General features: G+C 37.4%; 1 protein-coding gene across 4 annotated transcripts in view; it reads left to right on the top strand.

The window, feature by feature from the left end:
• The first annotated feature begins 2,101 nt into the window (after positions 1-2,101).
• The window catches only part of LOC125239952 (zinc finger protein 436-like), a 65,060-nt gene continuing 54,651 nt past the window's right edge, over positions 2,102-12,510 (top strand). For 2 of the 4 annotated variants that reach the window (XM_048147740.1, XM_048147737.1), the window contains exons 1-7: positions 2,102-2,302; positions 7,652-7,799; positions 9,149-9,223; positions 9,300-9,359; positions 9,763-9,825; positions 9,969-10,508; positions 12,014-12,091. In XM_048147740.1, coding sequence (XP_048003697.1) covers positions 2,174-2,302; positions 7,652-7,799; positions 9,149-9,223; positions 9,300-9,359; positions 9,763-9,825; positions 9,969-10,508; positions 12,014-12,091 — 1,093 coding nt within the window. In that variant the 5' untranslated portion in view covers positions 2,102-2,173. The remainder of the gene's footprint in view (positions 2,303-7,651; positions 7,800-9,148; positions 9,224-9,299; positions 9,360-9,762; positions 9,826-9,968; positions 10,509-12,013; positions 12,092-12,510) is intronic. The other 2 variants (XM_048147739.1, XM_048147738.1) reach the window with 2 other exon arrangements.

The raw sequence follows: 12,510 nt of genomic DNA on the forward strand, positions 1-12,510 counted from the left end.
AGAAAGCAAAACCCAAGATAAACAAGATTCCAAACGATCTTTACGTTAAGTATATTTGCAAATATGTGAAACTGATAATACGTGGACCTAAATCATCCTAAGTCATACATTTAAACCAGTTAATAATTTTTCTCCTTAGGGATCATCCATTAATTACGTCACACTAAAAATCATGATTTTTGACCCCTCCTTGTCACAGCTGGTCACATTTGTTAGACTCCCCCTTCCCTAGTGTGACGTCACATATTTACATGTAGCAATTATTGGATAAAAACAGCGGTTAGAAAACTTAGAAATCAATCTTTTTTCCATTTATGTGCTTGAATTATTCTTTACCACACCAACAGGTAAAGGCTCTCTTGATACTTCAAAAAACGAATGACAAAGTTTCATTTTATCTACAAGAGTGCAAAGTAATTTCATTTGTTTATTTGTTTATTTTACTATTAGTACTAACAGTAAAACCTTACGTACTAATCGGTGCTATAGGTACTACTTATGTCTATCATGCATACATATAAGCACTTAATTAAGCAAATTTAAATTACAATTGTGTCAGAAAGAAATAATTAGGTACAATAAAAATCACAATGTCAAAAAAATTACTACAATTTCGTTACTTTATACAATAGAGCTTTCATGGTCATTTTAACTTGATGTCCACGGGTATGGGTAGTAGAATAAACGTTTAAATGATTATTTTGACTCTTAAATATTAAAAAAATTAATCAAGCTAAATTGTTTGATGTTTTGCAGTTAATATTTTCCACCTGTTGGTGTGTGTGTGTGTGACAAATGTATGTAACCTACGTGCTTTGAAACCCCTGCAAAACAATTGGTATCTTTTATAACAGAATGCAAAGCCGAAAATAGGTGATAATCCATTTAGATCATTTTTTAGCTATATGGTACCTTAGATAAATTTTAGTTTATTTATAGGCCGAAGTAATCACTCCATTATTTTTTTTTTATGTTATTCAATTTTTAAATCACTGTAGTTTGTTTTTCTTTAGACACATATATTTCAAATTTATTTTATAGTATACGATAGACGTTTTACAATACGAAATAAAACCAAAACAACTTAATACAGCAACAAGAGTACGCTTATCGATTTAGTCCGAAATTTTGGAGTTTTCGCCCAAAAGTTTAAAAAAAACGACGAATCAAATTTTGTCCGAGACATAGCTAAAGAATGTTCTAAATGGCCTAGACTATCGCCTACTTTCGGCTTTTCATCCGGTTAACGAACTTCCTGCATTTGTAATTTTGTATATGTATATGCTTATGAGGTTTTCATAAAGTAACAGTTTAAAGTTCGTGTTTTAACCCTTAGATTATGAAAGATTTTGAAACGTGACGTCAAGAACTTTAGGACCCCTCCCACCCCCATGTCACACATTGTCCCACTTCGCCGACCCCCTCCCTCCCCCTTAACGTCTGACGTAATTTATGGATGATCCCTTACTGAGTGGCGCAGCGCATCAGCAACGCTTATTGTTTTTGTAGTCTTTCGGGACTTTTTTCGATAATATTATGCGAAAAATCGGGAGAATTCCGCAAAATTCCTACTATTAGGCTCCCCACAGACAGTCTTAAAAATTCATAATCTTAAAAAAAACTTGTATGCAATCTGACAGTTCAGATCTGTCAGTGTCTTGTCAGTGTCAGTTTGAACTGTCAGATTGCATACAAGTTTTTTGTAAGATTATGAATTTTTAAGACTGTCTGTGGGGAGCCTTAGTTAGGCAATGACAATCCAAAAATGACAGCCCAAGTGTAGTGCACGTTAAGGCAACTTCAGACCGGGTAATCAAATCTGCCGATTTGATCAGAATAGAAATTGGCATTAATCTGCAAGCTACTTCACAAATTTTAGATTTATGGTGCCACTTGAACTCCCTGAATTTAAACAAAATGCGAACAGTGCAGTGCTGTACTTGTTTAAGGTCATGATGCCGTGATGCCGTGATCGAAACCGCTAGATTTCATAATTCGTTTATCCCGTCTAGACTAGCCTTAACTCAAACTTCACTTGTGCTGTCACCTGTCAGTGTCAATACACGTGCATGCACGTTGATTGTTGGGTAGGGAAGAGCTGTTGTTTCATATTTATATTTAAACGAATTTATAAAGTCAGTGAATAGAATAAGAATAATAAATACTCAGTGCGATGGAGTCGATAAACCAGTGTCACTGCTGCCTGCAGCGGCCTCCGGCGAAAGATTTGAGGACGCCGTACACTCATCTCGGCATAACGGAGATATACTCGCTCATGATCGAAGAATGTTTTGAAATTAAAGTTAGTAACCCTTATCCTTAGTTAGTTAGTTAGTTTTACTGCGCATTTGACGAAAGTCAACAACCATTGTGCCTATTTTGCATGAAATAGACGAGGTAGCACTACTTTGGCCACCCCAGCTCCTCTACACACTTTCCCATTTATAATATTGATATGGATAGTAATGTGTTGGGGATATTACCAGGTTGATGATGAAAACTATTACTTGTACCATCACATTTACTTTATTCACTTATAACAAACATATTAACAACCAATTTACAATAAATAATTCAAGACTTCTTCACTACTACTCGTCTGTACTCGAACTGGCCCCCGTCACTGCTTGTCCGCCATTTTTATAACATTCCAACATGGCGGAAACCCAGTGACTACTATTAGTCAATTGATATTCTTTAATACTTTCATCATAAATGACAGTAAGATAAATCAAAATAAGGCATTAATAAATAATTACTCTAACAGCTCGGCCATCCTGTTCGAGGCGAGACCCTTCGCCAAAACTTAATGTGAAATAATTCAAAAGAAAGACAATATCAGTTTATACAAGAAAAAGATTATAAAAGTGTAGTATAATATGCATTTGAAATAATTCTTAAACAATAGAAACACAAAACATCACTTCACTTCATACCGATACCTTTACCCCATAATTACGATATCCTATAAAATGGATTTTTAAATATTTCCATAAATCTTATCAAGAAATATAGGCCCGTGAAAAATAAATATATGAATAACATTAACTTCGATACAATTAAATTAATTACATCTAATTAAATTCATTACATCCAATTGAATTCATTACATCTAATTAAATTATGATAATTAAATTAATTTCACAAGTTATAAACATATTTAAGTAAACAATGCAACACTTCACTTCACACTTCACTCGCGAAACAAGCAAAAAGAACACATTTACACGGTTTTATGACATCACCACCTCATCACACGATTGAATGAAATTCCCGTGCCGCCACGGGCTTTGGCAACATGATGTACCCGTCCGCTGCAACAGCATCATGGGCCACCCAAGCTCTGTCAGCCTGGATAGTGCTGCCGATGCTGCTCATCACGGACGCCGGACATTGCGCCGCCAGACGCAAGCTCGCATACCATGCCAGCGTATGAGGACCCACGGTGGACGATCGAAACAGAGGTATCTTTACCCTGACCCTCTCACCTGGGCACTCCTGGGTCGGAAGTGAATCTACACCCCGACCCTCTCACCTGGGCACTCCTGGGTGGTAAACGAATACCAGACCCTGGCCCTTTCACCTGGACGCTCCTCGGTCCTTGATCTGAAACTTGCAACACTTTCTTTAGGAACATAATTTCGACTGTCTTCGAAATTATGGTAAAACGATTATGGTTCGGTAATCAATTCAATAAGTCATAATGTATCGATAGTCGTTATGATTAATTAAATTATTGTCATCGCCTATTAATATATCTACTGTTTATATATACTGAGTAATTATATTCAAGATTTTTCAGATGTATATATCATACACATTTACAGAATCTTTAAATACTCAAATGACCTGTCAATAAAATATCGCGCCTAGTTAATATTTACCATTTGTAACGTAAACATATTATATTACGCAACCATTTAAGACTAATCGCAAGTACACGACTACGGTGTAGGTCCTTATTATTATTTTTTTTTATCCTGTTATTATTATTATTATTTTAGGTACTAGCTAAGATTGATGCAATAGTATGCCGAAATAGAAAAACTCTTTGTACATATACTATTTAGGTTACAGGTCAACAATAGCGACACCCGTCAGACATTATATACATAATCTCTTTTTTTAATAAATACCGTGTCGTATGAAAAACCAAATACGATATCCGACGTATCTTTATTCGCGCTGATTACAAGCCGCAAGTGGTAAGCAATTCATTTAATTATCAAAAGATCTATTCACACATAAAGCAAGTATATATTTTCTTTTCATGAAGAGCTATCGCGAATTTAAAGACAAAAGATTATTAATGTTTGCTCTCTAGATTTCAAATTGCACATTTTCAATTTATTTCTTTTATCTATGAAAGGGAAACTAGTCGTTAGTAACGATTTTATTTTAAATCTAATAGGTCTCTTCATAACCGATACAAAGTTTAAGTACTTCACTTTTAATATTTTACGAGCTAAACCTGCTAGGTAATAAGTTTTATATGTTATCAATAAAGTCTCTTTTTTTGTTACTTTATTCTTGATCACCTAAGACTATAAAACATGTAAAGAACTGGATACACGTATTACACGTAGCCAAAAGATAAATATGTAATTATTGCTGTACTGCTTTATCCAATCAAAAGTCGCAAATAATATACATTCTGATATTAAGGCACAGTCATTTATGTTGTACTTTTATATTCATGTTTCATGTATTTATAAAGGTTGAAATGAAAGTCTTTCACGTTCATCAACGTGCTTAAATGTTATGCACGTATATCCACGCGCTTTGAATCTCGCACGTTCATCCACGCGCTTTAAATCTCGCACGTTCATCCACGCGCTCTAAATCCCGCACGTCCATCCGCGTGCGTCAACCATTTATTCCACAAGATACGATTCATTGTGCAATACCCTGGCTCAAGTCATTATTTTATACTGGGGCCAAAATACTCGAGTTTACGCGTACATATGACTCTATGACCTACATATGACTGACTCTACATATGACTGACTCTACATATGACTGACTCTACATATGACTGACTCTACATATGACTGACTCTACATATGACTGACTCTACATATGACTGACTCTACATATGACTGACTCTACATATGACTGACTCTACATATGACTGACTCTACATATGACTGACTCTACATATGACTGACTCTACATATGACTCTACATATGACTCTACATATGACTCTACATATGACTCTACATATGACTCTACATATGACTCTACATATGACTCTACATATGACTCTACATATGACTCTACATATGACTCTACATATGACTCTACATATGACTCTACATATGACTCTACATATGACTCTACATATGACTCTACATATGACTCTACATATGACTCTACATATGACTCTACATATGACTCTACATATGACTCTACATATGACTACATGTGACCATCACCCATGTCATGTCACATGCACCATAATATATAAGCATATCAAGATTGAATCGTTATTCTTAAGAAGCAAACAGATATTACTTTATTTACTAATAGTCTGAAACATGTCTTAATGATATTTATTCACACCATAGATGTAATTTTTCGATTTCCCATCGAATTATCACTCATGATCACCATGGTAAAATGCGAAGAATTTTGTTTTATACGTTACTTTGATTAAATAATTCTGCCATCACTGGCCATTATAAAATAGTATTCATAAATGTGGTAGCATACCGTCAACAATCAAAATGAGATCAATCAGTCCAATTCGTGAAATAAAACGTTGAAAAACAACACATTACAATTCGTTGAGTTTTAAAACTTTAAAACGCTAAACATTTTTATAACGAGTTATCATAAAATATCTGAAGATGATTAGAGATACAACTTACTCTCCATTATTCATACCAGGGATTGGCAACCTTATTATCAAAGTTGTTTATTTAAATTCAGTACTTAACAGAATTAAACTACCCACAATTGCACAACTTCAATTTTAACGGTTAATATAATATGTTAAATTCACTATTAAATATGTATTTGCAAATGAACAGGAATCGTTTTTGTTCAAAATCGTACTTAAAGCATTAAATATCAAAATTAAGAACTGCATTATAATTCTCAGTTTGAATTGAGATCAACTTTTCATAAGTATACATAATTTTTACCAATCTTGTGTTACCGGACACGAGGGATTAAATTATTGAAGTACTTTATGAGAACATATTTTACACAGCGTATTTCATTCAGCATGAATGTTTAATTGTTTATCTGATCTGTATAACTTGATAAGCTCGAATATGTATAATTATATTATAATAACAGAATACAACAGCAGGACAATTGCCTCGTTGGAATAAATTACACCACTTTTCGGAAACAACATAAAATGGCTTGTGTTTAACAACTCGAGGCATCGTTAAATAAAGCAGTCGTTTAATCAGAACTTTATTTCTATTGATAAGATACAAATTTACTTTACTCATAATTCCACGATTTCCTTATGCCAATTAATTTATGAAATTTTACTGTCACAAACTGAATGACGTATCATATGACGGCGCTTATTGTGTATCCAGAATATACTAGTCATATAGTTATCAGATTTATGTGTTTCAATAACTAATGGGCAATGTAATGTTACACACCTTTTGTAAAAAGATTTTTAGGTACAAAAGTAAGTCATCTTTTAAATAAAACAATAATGAGAGTTCATCAATTTATACTGCCATGAGGGTAGATTATCAAACCAGTTTCAGAACATGAAGTTTAATTTTAAGAAATAAATATAATACATGTCTCACTTACCAAAGCAATTTAAATGCACGTTTCGTTAAATAAATCCGTTACATTATTTTGACTAAAAAAAAAAAAACCTTACACTTGTGTGGCGTGGCAAAAATCTTATCGATTTTTGTTTCGTCCAACTTCTGAACTGTTGGGGATATTACCAGGTTGATGATGAAAACTATTACTTGTACCATCACATTTACTTTATTCACTTATAACAAACATATTAACAACCAATTTACAATAAATAATTCAAGACTTCTTCACTACTACTCGTCTGTACTCGAACTGGCCCCCGTCACTGCTTGTCCGCCATTTTTATAACATTCCAACATGGCGGAAACCCAGTGACTACTATTAGTCAATTGATATTCTTTAATACTTTCATCATAAATGACAGTAAGATAAATCAAAATAAGGCATTAATAAATACTTACTCTAACAAATGGTAATAGGGGACTTGCTGGTATTTTACATACACCATGCATGATATAAAGAAACAGACAATTATAAGAAAATCATGACCTCCCCAGCCTAGGTTGGCCATACAAATAGACCACGTGACCCCCCCCTCTGGGGCCTGGGCCTTTACCACGTGACCCCCCCCCCTGGGCACAAAGATGGATCCACTTTGGTTTGGTTAGATACAATGATTTGGAATAATAGTATTACTAGGTAAGAGACCGATGAAAGATATCCCCAAATTTTTATTTATTCACACATCATCACTATTTTCAAAAAAACTTGTATCTTTGTCTGTCAATGAAAAGAAAATTGAAGTAAGTATGTATGGAATGCAGATAGACTTACTGCGTTTTAACTTTGAGGAGCAGTGTGAGATATGAGATTTTTTCAAAGTAGTGATGACATGTATACTTGCAGCTAAGATCATGTGATAAAGGCAAGGGTGGTATCTGCACGGTGTGTGTGTGCCGTCTGCGGGAAGCGTGCGTCTTCAAGATGCAAGTGCAGAGTTGTCAGGACGAGTTGCAGGAGAGGCTAGATCGGGAGGAAAAACTGACTGTCAAAGGTAAATTTTAAGTTTTACTTCAACATACTCGTATGTATTGTGTTGTTTTATTTAAAGTCAGTTGTCAAGTTACAGTCAAATTCAGTTGGCTATGGCTTTTCAGATTCTTAGATGGCCCTCCATACTGTTAAGCATGATTAACAGCATTATACAGCAACAGTAGATTGTGTTACGAGGGAGCAAAATTGCATATTTACAGCTAGGATATAAATTTAATTGTGAACGAAGCGAAGTATTATATATGTAATTGAATACTGAGTGTTAAGCCGAAGGTGGAAACACTATTTCACATCAGATCACCATTTTGGAAAGAGTTCTTTTCTTCCCTGCACTGCAAGGAGGGTGCAAAGTGGCACTTTTCCTCTTTGCTATGATGTATGTTACATACTTGTAATGGAAGCGCTGGTAGCCTAGCGGTAAGTGCGGTTATTTATGAGATGACGGGTGATAGAGAGGTATGGAAGAGACGGACTTGCTGCACTGACTCCAAATGACTGGGATAAGGGCAATAACACCTGTTTCCTAGAGGGGTAGGCTAGGCAGAGATCCATTTGCTAAGATCCTGACAAACTTTCGCTTCACACACTTTCATAATGTTTGTCATACAAGCTCGCCGGTTTCAAATACTTCTGACCGTTCCTTTTTGCAATATTTCCCCGATTTGGTTGACTTCAAATTAGGCAGAATCTGTCTTATATAGAGTTGTGCCTGCTCATTCACTGAAAAGATCGCTCCCAACTAGTACAATCTCCGAAGTGTACTAGTTCGTTCCTTAAGGACATTTAGTACAGTAGTACACCGAGAGAAAAATTTTGCATATGGCGTATAGTAACGCTCGCGTACTAGTCGAGAGCTGATCGGCCGTTTTCGCTCTCGGTCCGAGTCAGTCGGTTCTAGTTCGGTTGCGGTCAGATCACACGGATCGCTTTGCTGTCATTGTCACTTCTCTGCTCTTCACTCCTTTCGCTCCCATTCTGTTGCGCGTAAGAGAGTGTACTAAATGTACTAGAGAGCAGAATCATTTGGGAGTAGTTCGGTCTAGTACAGTGCAGCGAATCGCGTCTTTTGTACTTACGTGTACTACACAAGCATATTATATGTAAGAAAAAACTGAAATGAAATTATTAGTGATTAAAACTGTGTGCCACACATTCTGAACCTCATACGACCCAGGCCAACTTTTTCGATAATTTAGCACTCCCTTTTAATTTTATAAGACCCCTCAAGACAGACACTTGAATAATGTTAGTTATTGTGATAGTTATTCATGAAATAATGCATTTCCATTAGTTTTACGCTTTCTAACGTTTATTTCAGACATTAATACCTAATAATGTGTTTTATTTTAGATGAGAAAGCCATAGACAACATAGATGAACTTTCTGACGATGGCGCGCTCAGTGAGCCTTTAGAATATCCTTTATGTAAGTATGGAAAGCATTATATTAAATGGCATCAAGATATTTTGGAAACTTGTTTAATATACTATTACGTGTTTAGCTTCAGACGAGGAGCTCCCGGGTCCGCCGTGTAAAGAAGACTCACGGGACAAACATTTACGTAAGTACAATATTTATTGTATTAACATAGATCACCGAAGAATATACATGGGGATTTACAAAATACCAACCTTATTGTCACCCTATCGTGGACTAGACTGTAGCTTTAAGTGTATGTGGGGATTTACTGGCACACATCCGTTTATCCGGTCTGGCTCAGTCGGTGACCCTACCTGCTAAGTCGCGGTTCTGGGATCGAATCTCGGTAAGGGCATTTATTTGTGTAATGAGCACAGATATTTGTTGCTGAGTCATGGATGTTTTCTATGTATATAAGTATGTATATCGTCGCTTAGCACCCATAGTAGAAGCTTTGCTTAGTTTGGGGCTAAGTTGATCTGTGTAAGGTGTCCCCAATATTTATATTTAAAATTTTGATAATATAATCAATGTTGATATATTAGTTTCAGATGTAGAAACAGAACCCTATGATGACGTGAGAGATGAGCAGCTTGTCGAAGCATCATGTAAGTATTATCCTCTCACATACGATATGGCTGTAATAGCGTCCCATGACCCGACAAAAGATTTTTGTGGTGTCCCCAATATTTATTTATTTAAACATTTGAATCTGTTTCACGAAAGTTTAAAATCTCTAAATATGTTTCAGTGTCTTTGCCCGGGGATTATAAAGTAAACACGGCGCCTCTGTCCCCGCGCGCTGTGCAGAAGCTGTCGCTAGGGTGCTTTGTGAAACTGGAGCGTCTCCGCGACTCACCACGGGCGAGCCTGCTGTGCCCCGTGACGTCACACCGCGAGCCTAGTCCCGTGACGTCACACCGCGAGCCTAGTCCCGTGACGTCACACCGCGAGAGCCAGCCGTGCCCCGTGACGTCAGACCGCGAGAGCCAGCCGTGCCCCGTGACGTCACACCGCGAGAGCCAGCCGTGCCCCGTGACGTCAGACCGCGAGAGCCAGCCGTGCCCCGTGACGTCACACCGCGAGAGCCAGCCGTGCCCCGTGACGTCACACCGCGAGCCAAGCCCCGTGACTTCACACTTCTGGAGGCCTATCACCAGTGAGCAGCTCAAGCCCACTCACACACACATACAAGCCTACACACACGACCCTGCACACATCGCAGACGACTCTAGTTTAATAACAAATGATCATAAGGATGTCGATGTGAAGGATGAACTTGATGGGCCGTGTAAGTATTATCAACAGAATATATAATAGTACAAAGTACAAAAGGCTCACTGCTTTGATGTTCACAAAATGCCGCCTTTCATACCTCATACCTACATTAACAAACGGACCGAACGCGAGCAGCCGACATTGAGTTCTGTTGCGCAACGCGAACGTCGTCACGACTAAATGGGCCGCGAATTCGTGGCCGCCGGCATGTACTTATAGCGCGGCCAAAGAATCGCGGAGTGAGCCGCCGCTGGTATTATGCTGTGTAGTTAAAGATTTTGCTAGCTTTTTTATTTGTTATTGATGTCTTCAGTACAGATGGTGCAACTTTATCGGACTAGTGCGAGAAGTGGTACTTTATGTGCCTATATCGAAAATTCGTAACTCGTGTCGATTTAAAACATTTCCCTTCCGCGCTTGCATTGTAATGTTTTTTTTTTTAATACTACGTCGGTGGCAAACAAGCATACGGTCCGCCTGATGGAAAGCGGTCACCGTAACCTATGAACGCATGCAACGCAAACAGTGTCACATGCGCGTTGCCACCCCATTAGAAACTTGTACATTCCCTTTTGCTGTGTTAAGTACACAGCAAAAAGGAGTGTACAAGTTCCAAGGAGGGTTCTGGTTGCCGACGACTCTAAAGGACAATATACGGAACAAGTTAGTTCCGTAAGTCCTCCCGTCATCAGCACACCGCACCCTCGTTGAGCTCTGGCAGCCTTACTCACCGGCAGGAACACAACACTATGAGTAGGGTCTAGTGCTATTTGGCTGCGGTCTTCTGTAAGGCGGAGGTACTACCCCAGTTGGGCTCTGCTCTAGATTCGAGCGAGACGATATCCGCTGTGCTGTGCCCTACCACACAAAGCGGAATATCATTCATGATTAGATTAGATTCATTTATTTCATAATACAAATTACAGTATAAATTGGGTCAATCTACAAGAATTCATATTACGATCGTCAAGTACGATGTACTATTATAGGAATTTTATTAACAAATACATAAATATTCACAGTTTGGATTTCTTTAAACCCCTTTTTGCCAAAAGTTGCACTGTAACTTAGTAGTTCATGTGCTTTGCCTACCCCTTTATGGGATACAGACGTGATTATCTATGTATGTACATAATATTCAAGATAATAGTTACCTAATGTTAGACCAACGTTTCGGCACAGTATAATAAAGAGTACTATCGTACAGTATGGCCACTCCCGCTCCCCGCTGAAAGTGCCGCCCACCCCCTCTCGGTTACCTCACAGTTACCGCCTGTCAAAAACACGAAAGTCGACCTGTCATATTTCACTCATACAAGCATAGTACGCGTTCACCTATACTAGCTAAGACTGTGCTAGGAATGCGCCTCTTTCAATATATTCGATCGCCAGTGTCCGAGGTGTGGTTTCGGTTTCGTTATAAAAATTGTGTTTCTATCAAAACTACAGCAACATCGAACCTACATTTACGGTTATCTTATTACGGTTTACGATTTAATAACTGGTTATTTCTTTTAGGTGTTAAATCATCTTTTGAACGGGAGTCTGACGACGACGGAATGGAAATGGAAGATGATCAGGTGTTTGATGTGTGGTGTAAGTATTTTAGAATTATTTTTTTTATAAACTAGTGATTGATAGACTTGTGTCGTTCACGAACTATGAACTGTTAGGAATAAAATCCCATCAATGACCGAAATGAACTGAATCTTTCCGTGCTCTGTAAATCGGTATGCTCATTTAGTTCAGTATAGGATCGGTGAGCGCGAGTGGTTCGGATTGAGAACGAGTGTGTGACTGCGCCTAGCGAGAGCGAGAGCTATTTAGCAAAGCAACACAAAAACGTCAAGTTTTCATATTAAGTTTCGGTTATTTACAACCTTTCGGCCCGGAATAGTTATTATACACCGTGTCCAATAAGTTTGAATACAGCACAAATAGCCAATAAAACAAAATGAACAAATAGTTACTACATTATTATTATATTTTATGAATGGCACTCTTATTTACTACAT

This window comes from Leguminivora glycinivorella, chromosome 26, assembly GCF_023078275.1.
Source record: "Leguminivora glycinivorella isolate SPB_JAAS2020 chromosome 26, LegGlyc_1.1, whole genome shotgun sequence".
Lineage (NCBI taxonomy): Eukaryota > Metazoa > Arthropoda > Insecta > Lepidoptera > Tortricidae > Leguminivora > Leguminivora glycinivorella.